Source organism: Aulonocara sp. 'chitande type north' Nkhata Bay, linkage group LG20 (assembly GCF_057382095.1).
Source record: "Aulonocara sp. 'chitande type north' Nkhata Bay isolate Kocher_YH1m ecotype deep benthic linkage group LG20, A_spYH_male_GT1.1, whole genome shotgun sequence".
NCBI lineage: Eukaryota > Metazoa > Chordata > Actinopteri > Cichliformes > Cichlidae > Aulonocara > Aulonocara sp. 'chitande type north' Nkhata Bay.
The window spans coordinates 6,787,522-6,807,718 of NC_141363.1; the positions used below are offsets into that span (position 1 = coordinate 6,787,522).

Genomic DNA, 20,197 nt, shown 5'->3' on the forward strand with positions numbered 1-20,197 from the left:
ATCAAGTAGGATTTATTCATGGTTGAAACTCTTTAGGAAATATAAGATGTTTCATTAATGCAGCCATCTCACTCCGCACCAAAAAGACATTTAATAGTTTTTTGAATGTTTTTCACTTGAAAATGGGACAATTGATGTTTATTTATTAGATGGAAGACTGAAGGAATAAAGATTATGGAAGACTGGATGATTACTTTAAAAAAATAGATAAATATATACAACATAAATATCCATCTTTGTGTGTTGAAATCTGTTCTTTCTAAGATCCTGGATCAAAAGCTAAGGTCATGTGGCTCAGCTATTCTCAGCATTGTGGCTGAAATCAGCGACCTATGAAAACCAACTTATGCAAATACACCACCCACAAGATAGTTAAAAGTTATCTTTAGGATTTTCCCAACAGACGCACTGAAATTCAGTGAACACAAAAAAGACAAACCCAACAGAAGCAGCAACAGAATGTTTTCCAAGAGAGAAAAAACAGAAAAGTGGGCCATCACTTAGTTGTGTTAGAAAATGAGCTAAAATGTAAGTAACCCCGACCAGGACATAATTTAGCAATTTTCAGATATGCATTACAGTCCAAAACCTTCCTAAGCATTAGCTCAGAGAAGTGAATGCAAGAATGCACATCCTGTGAAGGCTGATTGGCCTGCACTGGGACTAAGACTAGCTCGCTAGTACAAAGTCTGTGTGATATCCAGTTGCGTCCACGTGAGAATACTGCTGCAAGTGTCTGGTGAATTCGCAGGGTGTCATGTGTGCTGTCTGTTGTACACCCTGTCCAAGCAGCAACATCTTGTGAACAAAACAGAGTGTTTTTCTTCTATTAGCAAGAGCATGTTTGAAGTGGACAATATCCTGCTGTGTGCTAAAAGTGACGATACACCATCTATGACCATTGTCCTGAATTCAGAATTGTCAGATATTCTTTATATCTTATCTGGAAACATTTCTGTTGACTCTGTTTTATTTACAATTTGTTTGTTCATTTAGTCACATGTGAGTACATATGAGCACATATGAGTATGTGCAGTGCATAGATACTTTCTTAATCAGCTTCTGTTTTGTTAATCAGAATATATTTTCTTATCTCACAGTGCACGAATCTTTCTCTGTGACGTCACGCCTCGATATCAAGCCTGAAATATGGGCATTGGTTATGTGCATGCATTGCTTGAGCATAATTTCTTGCTTGCAAAACCTGCAGTGTAAGCTAATTTGCAGTTGTTTCTGTATGCAAGTATTTATGAAATTCTTCCATAAAGCACCTGGTATTAAACATGGCAGTAGACCTTTCTTAGAGGTGTCAGGACACAGAGAAAAAGAGCATTTTACTGTGATTCCTTCTTCGTGCTTGTGATTTTATCTCTATTTCTTTCTATTGGCTTTTTCGTTTTGCATATTCACTGGGAATTGTTAGCAAAGCTCACCTACTGTTTCTAATCAGCTGCTTTTGTAGTTCCCCAGTAGCAGAATGTAGCTCACCCTGGCAACACTCGCATACACATACTTATCAAGAAAAAAAAGCACTTTGGGGAGCATTTATAAGAATACCTTTTTCATATCTTTGCCTTTGCACTCTGTCTCAACTTTGGCACAGATATAGGTAGATACATGCATGCAATCTTGTGCACATACAGCCAGTGTGATAGCGTAGCAGACAGATTGGCATTAAGAATGACAAATAGAGGAAGATAGATAGTAAGGTGGACAGAGAGAAAAAGGCCCAGACAATGACCCTCCTTGAAACTTGTTAGAAATTGCGGCATTCAGCATGGCACTGGCACGGCAAACTTTAGGAGAACAGCCCATCTGTCTCTCAAAAGCAGCCCCTCTCCCCTGTCTCTTTCCTCCTCTCTCTTTTTTTTCCGTGTTTCTTTGTCACTCTCCAACTTGGTTGTACTTCCTGTAACCCTGGTAGCCTTTATTCCTTTCATTCAAAGAATGAGTTTGTAGTTGCACTGCAGCTCCCAGCACATTGTGTTGCTTTAGTGCGTCTGCGGTCCCTTTTCTGCTTTGGGCATAGAGAGAATCGAAACTATCTTACTCGCTTTAACATTTAGTTAAAAGTGTCATTTAGAATGCATTGTACCATATGTATGCACTATTATATTTGCATGCAGTAGTTGTGTGTCGTGAAAGTTTGCCAAGATGTCATGCCAAGACAACTTTTTTGATAAAATATACGTTTTTCCCTTTTTTTTCTATTCTGTTAACTATGAGATTTTCTCTATTGTTAGATGTTTCTTTCCACAAAAGGATAAAGTCCGAACATTAGGAGAAGTTTAACACTAAGGACAACTTACTACACAAAGTATAGAATAACACAGAGTAAATATGACAAATTATGTATTTCCATCCAACTGGAAGTGGAAGAGGATGGACAGATATATATATATATATATATATATATATATATATATATATATATATATATATATATATTTTTTTTTATGTAGTGCGTATATACCCTTTCAATATACAAAGTATGTTTATAAAAGCAACATATGAGACAATATCACTTTTTATATGTTTGTGTCTAGAAGCCACTTTCTTTAGCTGTCTGTGTACAAATCGAGGCTGATTTCAAAGGGTTCTAATTCTTTCATCACCTGCTGTGTTTCATTATATCAGCTTGTAATTCTGAGCCCTGACGCTTAAACAATGCTAACACACACACGCACACACAGACACGGGCACACAAACACACATAACCTAATTAAAATGGTCTGGTTAAGCACCATGCGTCAGGGCATAGTAGGGGTAGGTGTTAGGCCTTTGGAGGAGGTGGGGTGTTGTAGGCTGGGAGCGCACAAATCTCAACTTAAACGTAAAGAGATTAGACAACTTTTGCAAGATATTAGCTGTTCAAAAATGAGAAAAATGTCCCTAAGCCTCTTGTACAAGCGCTGCATGTGGACAAGGCCCCTTTTGTTTCACAGGGAGAGGCATGAAGCAAAGTGTGATTAGCCTGTGTGTGTGTGTGTGTGTGTGTGTGTGTGTGTGTGTGTGTGTGTGTGTGTGTGTGTGTGTGTGTGTGTGTGAGTGTGAGAGAGAGTCACCAGGCCTGTGACGTATAGGATGAAAGGACAAGACAAGTGTGTGTGGTGGCTGCATCACCATCATGCCATGTATGACAATAAAATTATGGTTTCCCCACATTTCACTCAGGTTCTTTAAAACATGAAGTAACATTAAAAAAATAGTGCTCTTAAGCTGTTTTTATGACCACACGACACTTCCCAGATTTAATGATAGTCAAGTGTTATCGTGGCATATAATGAAAATGGGAATTGTAGACATAACTCTATAGACACAAGGTTATTCGCCAGATACTTGACCTCATATGTGTAAGCCACTGTTTAGTATCAAATAAAAAGGCTTATGCTACTGCTAAAATAACGCAGTAGTAGCGCAACTCATGATAAGATGTTGCATGGTGCCTACGTGAGTGTGACCATCATGCACTGCTCTTACATATGAGGCCTTATAAGACATATTTTACGTGACATTCAGGTAAATAAATGGTGTTTATAACCATGGATAACAATTTGTCAGTATGAAATAAATAACTTGAATGATCAGAAGGTGGCACTCCGCATGGAAATGTTACCCTGCCATTTGATTTGATATTTGAACTTATTATTTGTTGTTATCAGATTTTTTTAAAGGAATATTGTTCCTTTACGTTCATCTATATGCATAAACACATAACGTCTGTGGTCATACTTGATGTGTGTTAAACACCCATTTACTGTATTTGTCTGAATCAGTATTTTGTGTTGTTTCTGTCAAGCTTTAGAGGCCAAAACAGATATGGAGGGATAGAAGGAAGGGCATTTAATGATGCCCTCTCTGCATGATAAGGAGAGCCACCAGAGTCCCTGGTGTGTGACATGGCCTGGCCCCTGTCATCACAGAGCTCCTGTTGTGGCTGAGAAATATCCTCCTCTACCCCTCCCTCACCCTCACCTACTTTCTCTCATTGCCAGAGAGGGGGTGTAGAGGTGGGGGGCAGTCAGACAGACGGAGTCCAGACAGTCCAGACAGAGGCCATGTGAGTATGTGTCATATGGAACAGATTTAGTGCTAATGACCCCCACCCACGCACCGACGCATCAGCTCCACCCCAGTGCTACACACACGCACATACTCTGTGCCCACCTTCTGCCACCTATTCCTCCAACCCCCAGCTTTCATTCCTCCATCCTGGCCAGTATCATCCCTTCACGAGCAAAGTGGGTTTGTTCCAGCACCAGTGTCCCATGGCTTCACCCATTCAAGCACAGTTGCGCCCTTCTCACCCACTGCCTTCCCCCTTTCCTTCTGGTCATCCCTTAATGGCGTCTTGGAGTGAAGACAAAATTAGGTCGCAAAAATTAGGACATTAACTTTGTTTGATTTTAATGTCAAGTCTCATTTTTGGAACTGGGAGCATTTAGAAATCAAGCGCTTCCCCAAAAGGGACTGGCATACACCTTCTAGCCTGCTAACCTTCTTCTAATATATTCTATTATATTCTACTGTTAGCTAAAAAAATGAGGGTAGGCCTTGGTTCTGAAGAATTGAAGTGAGCATTTTTTGGGATATGACTAGGGATTTGGACTTAACTTCAGTTCAACTTGAATGATTTAAAAGTTCCCTTAAGATCTTTAAAGTTTACTTAAAACATACTCTGACTAGTCTAGAAGCACTCCAGGCTTGAACTGGGGAAGACTCTAGGCTGTCTTTGAACCTGGAAACAGGTGTGTCTTTCTGCAGGTTGGGTGCAGAGGTGGTGGTGTAAGGAGCTGATACTTTGTCAGGTTAGGACGAATGAGAAAATGAGTGAAGTGTCATTGACAGAACCGGGGGCGGGGGGGATTAGAGAAAAGTGGGACTATCTAGGGCAGACAGTGTTGAAAAGATATTTTAAAAAAATGTGAGAAAGTGTCGACAGAAGGTGGATTTCGAGTAAAAGTGCTGCTGTCCCTTTAGATCCAAGCAGCAATCATGCGTCCTGAAAAACATTCTTCACTGAAAGTGTCAGGAGCCCCATTTTCACCATTTTTTACAATGAATAAGATATATTGTTGTACGTAAATTACGATGTGGAGATTGTGTTATGGAGCTTCGACCACTTTGGGTCTTGACCTCAACATCGACCTTCACTCAGCCCATCGGGCCTCTGCACTTCCCCTATCTATGTCACATTGAGTCTGGCATTCTTTCACGTTAGCGCATCGCAGCGCTGCAGATAGGTCTGCCAGACACCTCCTCTTCTCTTCTAGTATCTCTGCAGCACTCACACACACGGTTAATTGGTAACCAGAGTTTATGAGTAGCTGGGAACTCATAGTTTGACGACGCAGTTCGAAGACGCGTGAGATAATATGTCGGCTTTCGGTGAGTTATGATTACACATGTGAATGTTTGAGATGTATGTCTGAGGTATGGTACTGCGTGAAATGTGGGTCTGCGTATACGTGTTGTAGTTTGAGGTTCTTTCGAGTTGTGACAGTGCTTCTAGAGAGGGGTGGTAACGGGCTACTTGGGATAATACTAAATATTTGTTTAGTGTTATCATGTGAAGTTCCTTTAAAGCACACGTTTAATTTCCTTCTGCTGAGAAATGCGAACATCTATAACCGCCGCATGTGCAACACATCTTTTTTTTCGTATCATTGAACAGTAACTTAGCGAAGGATTCTCTTTTAGACGGAAGTTATTTTACCCCTTTGCCTCTTCAATCAATATCAATAAAGTGTTCTGGTAATCTATTTTTACCCTCCTTCAACAACTCAGAGATCAATACTCATCTGTCATGGTTTCAACGCTGAATGTTATCACTTGTGCTGGAGATTAGCCTGCTGGAGCATCTTATCCTGACATTTTCTGTTAACCTGAGTTATGTAGGTTAGAATCAAAGATCCCTGTCTGTTGCTTATAGGTTATATTTGTCCAGTGATCACATATCAACTTCAAGTAACAGAGGACGATCCCTTAAATATTACCTAAAATGTGGCCCATTTTCTTTCTTTTTTTGTTTTTATTAAGTTAAGAACTTATGAATTTTCAAATTTTCTTTCGACATATCTGAATATTTCTTCCAAGGAATTCTCTGTCAAACTTTAAAAAGCAAGAAAAAAGCAAGAAAGAAAAAAGAAAGAAAAAAGCATTCTTGTTCGAAGGTGTTCCTCTTATTGTTTTACAATTTATTTTCAATGTGATTTACATAGCGCAAAATCACAACAACTGTTGCCTTAAGGTGCTTTTTATATTGTAAGGCAAAAGCCCAACAGTATTAGAAAGAAATCCTCAACATTCAAACGACCGGTAATGAGCAAGCAAGTGGGAAAGAAAAACTCACTTTTAACAGGAAGAAACCTCCAGCAGAACAAGGATCAGCCCATCGGCTATGACTGGTTGGGGGTGAGGTGAAAGACCAGGGAGCAGAGCGAGGTAGAACACACCGTGATCAGTTCCCTGTTTTGGTCAGCTTTTTTTCTTCTGAGCCTCATGTCTTTAAAGTTGTTAGTTACACAAGGGCTCTTTGCTTTGTTTAAGTATTTTTTGTATCCTTTGTTATAGCGTTTTCCTCTCACTGGTCAGTTAACCTGCCCGGTTAATGGGAGCCTATTACTCTGTCACAGTAGTGAAGACGGTCATCCATATCCCAGACTGACACAGCACCCAACCAGGGCCATCCTTCATCCCATTCTCATCCTTCAAGCCTGACCACTCTCTTCCATCTGTCTGTCAGACCGGGACTTGACCTCTCACCTTTGGAGGCCCGCCCATCTTGTTACCCCTAACCTTCTCTCAATTGTGCCACTGGCCAGCAATGGTTAATGTGTGTGTGTGCGTGTGTGTGTGCATCTGAGATCATTTTTTTTTCTCAAAACTGTTTCTGAAAGCCTCTAAAAAGGTTTTTGTGATATTAAATAGTTCATTTACACTTAGTTGGATGTAGTTGGAGTAGGATTGGGTCACATCATTTTAATATTGAGTATGAGTTTGTTTTTATTTTTAAAAAACAATAGAACATCAATATCATCCGGTAACAGCTTGAATGTGTTATTATTGGTATTTTTTTTTATCTGTAGAAGCACCACTTAACTGTAGTCAGTTTATTTTTCTATAGCTCACAAATGCATTCTTCTGACATGTAGATATCTTGAGAATGGCACTATTATGAGAATCAAATTCAAATCAAACTACTTCAAGCAGTGATTTTGGTTTAATGTTGAGTTTGATGTGGCCCATTTGGACCGGTTCAGCATCCAGCCCAATGTGATGAATGGTTCTAGCTAAGGTAGCATCAGTGCTCCCTTGCCCTTGTTTCTTCACACACACACACACACACACACACACACACACACACACACACACACACACACACACACACATACACACACACACACGCACGCACGCACGCACGCACGCACGCACGCACAGCCACTCATTGCCACCAGACCAGCCATGTAATTGATGACAGAGGTCTAACATTTGCAAACCAAATGTGGAAGAGGGAGAAAGAGCAAACTCTACTTCTAACACCTCTTTCTTTCTCTCCTTTTCTATCTCTCTGCCTCCCCACCTCCTCTCACTGTCTACACGCCCACTCTTTCATTAGGCATTTGTCACATTGATATGAAGGGCCAGGGCAGCATTGTGACATGCTCAGAAGGCAGTATAAATATTTGATTAGCTCTAATGGAAATCGTCACAGGGCGCTAATTGCACCACACATTATCTGAGGTGCAGTATCAGCAGCGGACATCCCCTTTGATCCTCCCTCTGTCTGCCCCTCTCCTCTTCCTTTTACCCATCGAAGCCTCTTTATTCCTTTGTTTATGCAGTTTATTTTGGGTCATATGTCATTAAGTGACCTCACCAACCCACCCCTCCTGCCTTCCTGCCTTTTATTGTCACTAGCCTGTCTCGCTGATATCTTTCTTTCAACGCACTGTGACGTCGCAGTCTGCCTCTGCTCTCCTCCTTAACGTATTTGTGTTGTTGTTTCCGTATTTCCTTCTGTGAAGTAGGTGAGGCAAAATAGCGGCAATGGCCGTATGCCCACGGAAATGTATGCACCCACGGGTAACCAGAGGACAGTAAACAGAAGGGAAACTACATAGACGCTTGCTTTCATCTCCAGCCAGTTCAGGACGTAAAACCAGCTATATGGACATGAAATATTACCATGGGAGGGTTATAAAATATAAACGGATATTAATGAAATAAAAATCAATAAATTGCTGGTGCTGGGTATATACTTTCTAAAGATATGATGATTGGATTCATATTTAATACTAATTTTACACAGAAAAAAAATCACAAGTCAGGCTTAATAGCCTGAGAGTAATTTTTTAAAACAAATTGAAAGTCCATATTTTAACCATGTTTTTGTGTAGCTATTCCAGTAAGAATCAACTCAGTTTTTGTTGCACCTGTCACCACTCAGCTCAGTAAATGTGCTCGTTCATTCTGGCTTCAAGCCTCCATTTACTTGTTTACTTCCAGTGTTGCTTTTAATGCGAGCAACTCTGTTTTGTTTTGTTTTTTGGTTTTTTTATGGCTGCTTCTAATGCACACGCATTACAATTTATTTTCTTAACACATCCTTCCTTAACCTTCGTTCTGTTTGTGTTTACTTGTTGTTATTTACGGTGCGTCTCCAGCAAAGATCTGTGACATTGTTTGCTGTCGCTCCCCTTTCTTTCTCTCTTTCTCTCACCCTCCCTCAGACGCTTCCATTTAGCCAAAGACAAAACAAGTTAATTAGATCGGAAGTGCGGGCCCATCAATGGGGAATCAGTATTCAGATCAAGACCTTGTCTGGACACAAACAGCAGGAAGCCAAACAAGACCCCAGTGCTGCTGAATGGGAGGACGGGAGAGGGAAAGAGACACGGAGAGAAACAGAGAGAGTGTGAGAGCCTGTAGTTGGTAGGGTGAATGGGGGCAAAATGCACTGTTTGGCTAATTCTGTTGTATCTCTGGGTTCCCTTTCATATTTGTGTGCCTGAACAACACCTTGTCCTTGTAACACAAAGTTAGTATTGTTTTGTATCATTTTGTATTTGTATTTTTTAACGCTGGTTCTAAATTTGTTTTTTTGTGAAGTTTGGTCTCCTTCTTACCTTGCTCTGTTATTAAGCATTGTGAACTTGACTTGTTTATAAAGTTGGCCACTTCCACCTTACAATTAAGCAAGATGCTAATGCATGCTGCTATTGTTAGGACACTCCGAATAGCATTGAAGGTCAGTAATGTAACTTTTAAACACAACGACAATGACCTGATTCATAGTTTGTAAGCTTTTAGCATTATCCCCCAAAAAACAAACATGGCGATTGCTGTACTCTAAATGTAAGTAGGTGTTCAGTGCAGGATATGTAGCGTGTTGCTATTACACTGCATATAAAGGAACGTATGCATTTTTGTGAAGACATTGTTAGCAAATATGGTAGCACATACAGCAGCAGATATAAAGATGGGGGAGAAGCAGGGAGACGAGCGAGGAGAAGAAAGTGGAAAGGGGAGGGGGTGGGAGGTATAGCTCCCATTATCTCGTGCGGAGGTCCACCTGAGCTAAAGACAGTCATTTGTTCCTGAATCGACCTGTCGACCCCTCCTAATTACCAGCCAATTATTTCCAAATGGACCCGCGTTCACCCCACACCCTGCGCACTTAAAGTGGAGAGGGACAAAATTGCCTACCTCTGTCTTTTTCATTCTCTCCATGTCTGCCTAACCCTGCCTTTCTTTTACTCCTCTCTCTCTCTTTTTTATTCAGTCAGAAGTATTTTTGCACTTATTGTTGCACTCAGTTGCCTAGCCATATCTCACACATACGCGCACACACACACACACACACACACACACACACACACACACACACACACACACACACACACACACACACGTGGTGGTTGTATGTGTGTTAATTAAGAGTCGTAATTATGGAAGGAAGTGACACTCGACCTGTGTGTATGCATGTGCTGGCGTGTGATGCATGTGCATAGGTATTTGATTTCAAGAAACAGGAAACATTTTGATAAATCCATTTTTTTTGCCACATGCGTGCATGCCTAGAAACACAGCAAAGAAGTGAGATAGAGTACAGGGATGAGAAGCAGTCACCTAAGCACATCATATCTGCATTATGTATTTATATTCTCTCTTCTCTCCGGCACCGGTCAGTCTCAGCCAGCTGATGTGTATCGATGGGTCTGGCATTCAGGAGCCACCCAAAGGAGAAGAAGTCTGTGGCTATGTTCCCAGAATTCTTTGTGGTTGGCCTCCATTGTTCTCAAGCACTTGTATACAGTATTGTCAGACTGATTGTGAGCCTCCGCTTGCGCTCTCTCTCTCACTTCGAGGACAGCTAAAAAGCGAGTCGAGCAGAGGAGGGGGACGGAGGTGAAGTGGATGAGGAGGAAGGGAGCAGTAAGCATTGTGTCCCTCTCTCGCCATTCTCCTGCCTTCCCATCTGTTTCCCTCTCTTCCTTCCTGTTTCTGTGGGATAGTGAACAGATTAGTAATAACACCGCCACCGCTCCTAATAGGGGAAGTCATGGTCGGGAAATATGATGGATAAGTTTGAGATATCATCTGGCTGAGTGGTGCAATAGTTTTGAACTCTGACACCTAGCTGCTTGCTGAATTACTTTGATCACTTTGGTGCAGACTCAATGAGCATGTGTGAAAGTCAGAGTGTACTGTATGATTATAACACCATGCTGATGTGCGTGAGAATGCAGAGTTTGTTTGTTTTTTCACATTTTTACTAACTATATCAAAGTAGTCAGTTTATACGTTAATGCACACACGCCTGACTGCATCTCCATTTACAGTACACGGGATGAACATGTGACACGCATAATTTTCATTCTCTAGTCCTCTCTAGTCCATTACTTGATGTCATTAGCATCCTTTAAACAACTAAAATAAAACGTGACCTATTAGAGGCTTCGGAGAACCATTATTTACTGAAGGTATTGCTTTAGCTTTCATACTTACATGTCTTTGTATCCCTATATAACCTGTTATTTTCCTATGATATAAATCCTATTGAGTACTAGCTTAATAGCCCCACAGGGATCATTTGGCTTCATTTGATCTAAACTAATATGCATATTGAGGAAAGTTCACAGTTACATGGCTTAATGTGTCTGTGTGTGTTCTGCTCATAGTGGGCAGAGACGGAGCTGCGTACCGGCCTCCTGGCTGAGTTTGAAGCTAAGTGGATTAGCATATCTCCCATGTCAGTTCCATTCACTGTGACAGCCTGATGACATGGGACTGTGTGATGGCCGTGACCCACCTGACGTCCAGAGCTCAGGCCTCCCAGCAGGTGGTCTTAGTCTGGTAGTGAGGGAGAAAGCAGGAGTGAAAGATGAAGGAGTTCTCATTCGTTATTAGAGTAGAGATGGACGGCAAACATAACTTCCTGCAAAGCTCTGGGTAATTTCTTGGCTTTTCTATAAGTCTATTAAAGCCTGGTCTTATTTTATCTACATTATATGCCATTTAGTAAATGCAAATACAAATTGATAATAGAAGCATTATGTATAGTTTGCATTGGATAATGCCCTTCCTACAAATTTTAAGGTAGATGACAATGACAAATGACAATATATATATTTGCATGTTGCATGCTCTCTAAGGCTTATATGCAATTATGTGTTTTATACAGTCTTGTAGGATGCACAGCACTACACCACAAGCAATGGCTGATAATATTAAAAGTTTAGTTTAATTAGTTTATTTTTACAGTGGGACAGCTATATTACATCAACTGCTCAACACACCTCACCATTTATAACCTTAGCTGGTTTGCAATGCCCGTCCCTATCTGGGCCTTTAAAATGCACACAAAAAAAATCAATAAGGTGTACAAACTATATAAGAGGTGCACACATGTATATGTACAATTTGAATTCAGAATTACATACAGTGTAGTTACACTGCATTATGACTTTGACTTTAAACAGGAACCCTTCAGCAGCTCCACACATTCAACTCCATAAGAGCTGATAAGCTTTAACCTTGAGTACATTTGCTTCGCCGTAGTATAAATAACCTACTTTAACTGTTCAATAACAGAACACTAAAGTTAAACATATTCAAGTGCACAGAGACTGAGTGCTGAATTCTGTTGCTCACATCAGCCTTTTGTTTTTTCTGCTGCACCGTCTTCTCTTCATCTTATGTCCCTTGTGTCTCTCACACCTCTTCTTTTCCATATCTTTACATTTCTTCCTTCCCCAAAGACCAAGAGTCTCCCTTGACCCTTGTAGTCATCCTGCGCTCACTCTCATACTTTTCGCCCACCACCTCCATTCCCTTCCTCCTCCTCCTCCCCCACCAGAGTCTCGCGCCGGCCTAGCCAGGCAATGCTAACACGTTTGTCAGGGTGATTAATAGCGTGCTCGATTGTCGTTAATTCACTGGCTAATGACTGGAGGGAGCGAGAAAAAGAGAGGAGCAGGAGCAAGGCTAAAGAGTAATAGACTGATGTATCGGTGTATGCTGCGTCCAGTCTGCCAAACCACACTGACTAACACAGACACACACTCAGCATGCACACACACCCAAGTGCATCCATGTCGGCTAAGAAATCTGTTGGCCATGAATTCCCTCTCTAGATTTTCATCTAACTATGATAATCAGGCAGGTCAGGACATATAGATATTACTGAGGTGGACGCAACGCGATATTGACCAAGATCCAGTAAGATTTTATTGAAATCAGTGTAAAAAAGTGTGATTATTATTTCACATTTTACACATTAAAGACAATATAAACCCATCCTAAAATAAAAAGTTAAACTGAATAAAGTGCCCTGCTTCGAAAAAATACATGCACACATACAGACGCACAAGTCAAACCTCTCTTTTCCCTGGTTAATTAGAATAGATGGGTTTGTTCTGAACACTGTCTGCCTTGGTACTCCCCTAGCTGCTGTCTGGCCTCCCGAATGGCCTGCTAAATGAAGCTGCACAAGAAGTGGGTGTAGGGACTCTCTCTCTCTCTCTCTCACACACACACACACTCACACACAGACACACACACACCTAGAGACTCACAAATAGAAACGGAAAAAGAGATCGACAAAGCACAGTGTGAAAGTCTGTTCCTGAAAAGTGGAATCTTTGAAAGCAACCATACGTTCTGTTATTCTGTTGCCTGAAGTGACGTTTTTTGATACATTAAATAAAAACTGAGATAAATTATTTGCCTCTAGATTTGATTGATTTCTCTTACTTCTGTGGATAGTGACTGTGACCTTCCACCGGTAGTGAGGATGTCTTCATAAATCAGACTCACCTTTAGATCTCAGTGAAGCTGTAAAATTAATTCAAGAATTGCTTTCCATGGTGGTGAAAATTTGACTGTGGCGTTTGACATTCAAACTTTGCTTCACCGCCTTGTTTGTGCGGATGTGCTCTGAGTGTTGACGATGACTCTGGTTTGGTCCCACTGTCCTCCAACTGGCTCCTTCGTTCAGTAGCCTCGGAGGATTGGAAATATAAAACATTTAGCAGTTACGCTGATTTATCTTAGCGCCGACTTTGGCGTCCTCTTTAGCAATGCAATGGTCTGATACATTAAAGTAATGAGAATAGTTTTCTTCTGCCTGAATTGTTTGTTATTGATTCTGAGGCTCAGTTTAAAATAGCTGATTTAGGTGGTCTCGGTTATTGTGACATGTAAATGTAAAGGGTTTTGCTTAGTTTTCGCTGTTAAATCATGTGTAGACTATTCACTGTTGTTTGATTCCTTCTTTTCACCTTCTTCTTCTTTTGCACTCAGTATTCTTCCTGTTTTATCCACCTCCTTTCTTCCCCCTTCTCCCTCCTCTCTCCATACCCACCCCCTGGGTGATGTTTGCAACTCAATTTGGCAAATGTAACTCAATATTGATTATTATTAATATTTATCATGTTTGTGAACATGTTTTCCTAGTGCTATTAATCTGCCCTGTTAATAAATGTCTGCAGCAGCCTGGTCCCCAGGGTCCCCTGGGACTACAGGGCCACCACACACACTTATACACGCACACGCAAAAACACACCTGCTCTCAGCTGCAGGAGGTTGCCTGCTGTCTCCTACTTGCCTGGAGGCTTGATCTCAGTGTATACACACACTCACACATGCACTTTATTGGAGGATGGAATGGCTCTGGGCTGCTCAGCACAAATGACACATCAATACATCAGCCATGTTGTATTGATGCTACACACAAACATAAAAATGCACACTCACTCTCTCCATTCTGAGCTGCAGTGACCAAAGTCTTCTAGCCTTATAGTCATAGACAGTAAGTGATGAGACTCAGACAAAGAGACACCAATATTAAAGTAAATGTTCTAAATTCTGCCAAAAAACAAGGTCATTGGGTCAGGATGCGTGGATTTGAACCTTTTAAGAAATGGGAATTAAATTTCAGTTTTGTTCCCACGATATTTTAGTCGTGTTAGCGCTTAAAGAAATAAAAACCACCTACTTTTTTACCACACTTTTCGTCAATGACATAAGCATTGTAAACTGTGGCTTGTAAAAATGCAAACTTAATAATAAAATAATTAAGTCCTATAGTTTGAGTATCTTATTGCTGAGATTGTTGCAAAGCAAACAATCCCAGTATATGTTGCTGTCGGATAAATTCTTTATTATAGTTATTATTGTTATTGCGTAATTATCTGCAGCATTACATGAGCAACCCTGTGGAGGGGAAATGGGCCTTCAGATGGTGCATTGGCCTTTTTCTCTCTTTCTTTTTCTTTCTGTCTTTCTTTCCTTCTTACTTTCCACCTATTCCAAAGTAGCTGTGTTGTAGTTTTAAGTGTTGCTTGGAAATGCTCCCTGGTGCTTTTACAAGGGGAAACAGTGTGGTGTTCTTGCTCGGAGAGGCTTTCTCATATTGTAGATGATCGTGCCCCCAATGCTCGCTCACTAGTTCCACCCACATGGAAATGCACAAACCTTCTCCACTGAATGCCCTCCTTTGGCCGCCTCGTCACATGCTTCCATTTACACGTCATTTTGGATATATGGTACCCCAGTGTCACTGTGGAAAAAATCCCTATTGTACACTTTTCTTTCTTTCTTTCTTTTTTTTTTTACTGCTCACTCTTTCTACCTTTTAATTTGTCCCTGTTTGATTTTTTACAGCTGCATCCCTCCTGTTTTAAATAGGGAAGTGGGGGTGGTGGGTGGCGGTAGTGGTGGTGGTGGGGGACTCTCTTTGTGAAGACAAAATCATCAAAAGCCTTACTAAAAAGGAACAGGTACCAATATCGCTCTGTAGCCCTGTGACGCAGCTAAGTGGGACCACATTGACACAATATAGTGGCACAGGCAGCAGATTACACTTGGCTTTGCACACTGCCCCACATGCACACAGCGCTCCCACATCAAAATGTTTGGTCATTTATTGCTCAACCACCTAACTATTTTTCATATCTGTCATGGTCCACACAGTCTCCCTCTGCCTTGATTTTTTTAAAAAATGTTTTCATTCAGCAGACGATCTTTTCCCCCCATATTTGGAGTCTCTGCTGAATTTTGCATAGTTTTGCCTTTCCCCTGGATATTGTCTTTTCATCAGTGGCTGGCTTTCTTTTTGAATTAAACCAGATCAATTTACGGCCAGCCAAAAGATGCAGTCTCTGTGTGTACTGGAGAAGGCAGTCAGAGAAGTAGGATGTGTGTGCTTTATAATGGCCATCAATGGGACACACACACACACATTTTTTTCCTCTCTCTTTTAATGTTATCATAGCCACAGCCATGACCTCACCATGCTGCTTATACACCTGGCTCTGAATAATCGGGCTATTTTTGGCATCTGTTCTATCCTGTACTGTGCAGTTCTTTTTCTGTTCAATATGTGTATCCCTTCCTAACAAGAAAAAAATGCACCTTTGAGCAACAGCTTTACAAAGATTTGTAATTTTTTTTTATTTTCACTAAAGGCATGACTGCTTACTCTGCAGGAAATTAGCTGGTCTTTATTATATGCATTAGCTCCTTTCTCAGAATTCGTGTATGCCGTCAGTGTTGTTTCCTCCTGCTCTTCAGACTACATCGATAATACCGCTCAGTCCATATGCCACAAGGCACATGTGTTTGTGTGCGTCCAGGCAGACGGCAGAAAATTACTCCAGATCTCTATCTTTATGCATTTAAGTCTAGAGTGCTCTGATTAAACACAACCACAGAACAATTTGCCTTTTGCAAGGCCCTCCGATTAAACCGCTGATTTTCAGCACCGTGTCAAGTTATTTTGCTATGGCAACGCTGATTACAATGTTATCAGCATTTCATATTTTATTATTTTTATTTAAAAAAAAAAACCTCAGTAGCTTCTTCTAATCTTGAACGGAAAGAACATGTTTTCTTTAATATCTTGTGCTATTGTTGTTTCCTTGTTGTTGCAATAAATAGTTGATGGTGTCAGATGTGTACTTTAGGCTAGTGACTGTAAATGCTATATCGGTGTCATATCTTGTTCTTTCCCTTTGACATGTAGTAATTATGAGATATCATCTTTACCTACAACACCATCTGATCTCTTGCGCATGTGTTTTGAGTACAGTAACAGCTCCTTCAGTTGCAAACAGATGTGTGTTTGTGTGATACCCCGCATCTGTTCATACGTGCCCTAAAATCTTTGTTATTGCAAGCCATGCTACAAAGCAAAGAGCTCCGTTTATGGCATGCATTTACAATTTATCAAATAAATGGGATGCCTTCATGTGGCCTGTGCCTGGCTCTCAGGCAGAGCAGAGTAGTTTTCCACTGGAATAACAGCCGCTGAACAAGCAGCCTATTGTAGCCATGGCCAGCACCGGGACCCCCAAGGTGCGAATTAATGATTGACCCCTGATGTAATCAGGATAAATAGCTCCCCGTAAAAGAGAAAGAGATGGCGTAGGGGAACAGAGAGAGAAAGAACAACATAAGGAGCCAGGGAGAGGAAGGCACTATCTGGCCTGGGTGTTTTTTAAGAAGCCCTTAGGGAGGTGAACCTAACATCTCTTTCTGGGACGTTTGAGACCCAGAACTAACACACAGCTGTTTAAAAGCAGCTCAGTCATCAGTTGCTGGACTCTTTGTCTTTTCCTCTTTGTTTTCTTTCTCACCCTTCGACTTATGAGCCTGCTTTGTTTTCTCATTTGCACTTTCTTTTTTTCATCATCAGTTGAACATGGTATTACAGAATGGCAAAGAACATTCGTCTCTGGTCTCACATGCTTTAAAAAAAATTGTTTTCTTTTTAGGAATTAACAAAGTTACGACTGAAAGTTGAACATGTTTAATATCACACCGTGTGGTTTACTGCACCATGCGTCTCACAAAAGATGTTTTGTTCATTAAGATTAAGAGGAACTTTTATTTTTCTTCCCTTCTCTTTGTTACTCAATTATTTGACGTGGCGATCTGTGCATTTTGTTGTTCATAGGGGCTCTTAAAGCCAAATGGTATTTAATAGATTTTCCGAGGCTGTCTCTCTGCTTGTCAAAATTGCTCTCAATGGGTCAAGTGCCAGTGAGAGTGGGGGAGTGAACAGAAAGAGAGAGAGGGAGAGACGGAGTGAAAAAAAAGTTTAACAGTCTGAAAACACTTTTGATTGTGTGGAAGGAGCAGCAGATAGAGCTGAGTTATAAAACTTTAATTGATCTGTGAAAAGTGGAAGCTACTGCTGGCTCACATGTTCCAATGCTTAATTGCACGCCTGGTCTGAATCCCCACGAAACAGTGATCATTAAAAAACAGGTTTCTTTCCAGTCAAAATCACTGGGATGACGCAAAATCACTAATAAAAGGCTGGCTTTTACTGCTTCAGCTTTATGTGATAAGTTACCCAAATGTATGTGGACAAGCTGCAGGTTTGCCAGGCTCTGAAAAGCCCTCGTCACATGCTTCCAAAGTTTCACATTTCGCATTTTAAAGTTGCATGTCTAATTACAAGATAGCAAAAAAAGGTAACCACTGCACATTGTGTGCTTTTCTACACTTTCTGTAACAACAGTTTTGTTATTTGGATTCCCTAACAGCATATTCTGCCTGTATTTCTCTGCCTTTCTGACCTGACATAACACAGAAACAGCATTTTAGAATGAATAAACTCACGGAAATAAAACATCCCAATTGTTAATTGAATTCAACTTGCATCATTTTTTAAATTAAAACCTCTCATTACAAAATAATATACTTCCACACACTAACAAGCACATTTTTAAAATGTCATGTTACAGCTCCAGTTAAAACCTGGGCAGCGACGACAGGCTTGGCAGCAGGCTAGATGGAGGTTAGGAGAGGGGGAAAGCGCTTGATTGGAACCACTCCTGCTGTAATTTTGGGCCTAGTTGGCCTGCTGATTGCCAGTCCCTGTGTTTAGATAGTAAAACTGCAGTGGTACTTTGACTTAAGACACCAGGACTGTCTAGAGAGGGATAACAAAAAGACGTGTATAGGTGTGCTTAAGAAAACAGAGACACAAACAAATAGGTACAGATCTGTTGAGGGCTGGATTGAAAAATGTGCATTTATTTCATATTTGTAAGCTTTCTTCTCCCTTGATGCCATTGGTCCTGATTCAAATTCCAATGTTATGCTATTTACAAAGGAAAATTATTACACATCTTAGCTTTACTAAAAACTTGATATGCCGTACTAAAAGGCCTCTACTCAAAAACAGCCTAAGGGAATGATACTCACCAAAAGGCTCTAGTGCATACAAACTTTCATTTTACATAATAAATGCCTGAATTATACAGTATGAAAACCAAAATCATGAAATTTGAAGTTACCAAAACCATACTTGCTGTTCTTGTTTTCACTCATGTCAGAATGGTGGGATCCTGGAGCGCCGGCACAATCATGTTGTCAGGTCTTAGATGTGAAAATAATAATGGGCGACGAGGCCCAACAGGTCAATGATAGATATAACGAATTATTTGTAAGATGAGTCCTGGCAGGACGTGGTGACCATGATTAAACTGAGAATTATTCCCACGAAGGACTTGGCCACTATCTCTGTGTTTCTGGCTGTTCTCAGATAACCTCTGGAAAATCAGTGAACTAAGCATTTTGTTGCTGAAGCCAGTCAGATGGATAAGTATGACTTTCTGAGGACCACTAAATTTCCTCATTGTGCTGTGTGGTTTGCCGACAATTTAGAGGTTAGGACATTGAAGTGCATTTTGTAACTTAAGGCCAAGAACTCCTTGCATGCGTAGTATGCCACTGGGTTTGGAAATATGATTTACAGTATTTCAATTTCTGTCTTCAATTCCAGGGAAGCTATTCACATAGATTTATGGCTAAAACCAGATTTTCTCTTCCCGTCTATATAGCTGGCATGGAAATCCAGGAGGTTACACATCCTTTGTGACATCTCTGTGTGTGTCTTTGTCTCGTAGATGACAGTGAGCCAGTGGACAGCATGTACGACACAGAGGCTGATCTGCCAGGTTTAGCGGCTGGCAGCGGAGGTGGCGCCGACAGCCCAGAAGACGACGCAGAAGACGGCATCATCAACATGTCCCCCTTGCCCTCACCGACTCCCTCCCATCCAAACAGCAACCACCACCACCTGCTACACTCCCATATCTATGCCTCCCACCACCACCATCTCCACAACAATAGCAGCAGCAGCAATGACCAGGACTTCACCACACCCAAGGAGGGCTCGCCCTATGAGGCACCTGTCTACATTCCTGATGACATTCCCATTCCCAGTGAACTGGAGCTGCGGGAGTCCTCTGTGCCCGGTGCAGGTCTGGGTGTATGGGCAAAGACCCGCATAGGTGCTGGTGAGAGGTTTGGTCTGCACAGCACAAAGCATCATGTGGCCACAGGCAAAGACAGTTCCTTTGGATGGGAGGTAGGAACTATCACAGGTTCTCTGTGCAGTCATTATAGTTGCTGTTCTTTTAATTAGTTTTATTTTATTTCACATAAACTGTGGGTCCCTTTTAATCCGCTACTGGTAACGCAGTACAACACAGTAAGACACGGAGCTAAATAGAAGTGAAGAAAGTAACTAAAGCAATGAGGCACTTTTCAGATTTTACATTTCCTCAAGAGAATCTGTCTCATCACCATAGATGCCCATTCTGTTTCCATCATGTGTAGGATTGGACCTCATCTTTGATTGTCGCATACACTCAAAGTCATACGCACACAATACACT

The 20,197-nt window shown here is 41.1% G+C and overlaps 1 protein-coding gene across 1 annotated transcript in view; it reads left to right on the forward strand.

The window, feature by feature from the left end:
• prdm16 (PR domain containing 16) overlaps positions 1-20,197 on the forward strand; it is a 172,689-nt gene that overhangs the window by 38,137 nt on the left and 114,355 nt on the right. The window contains 1 exon segment of the mRNA XM_086276836.1: positions 19,425-19,888. Within this exon segment, the coding sequence (XP_086132962.1) occupies positions 19,425-19,888 (464 nt within the window).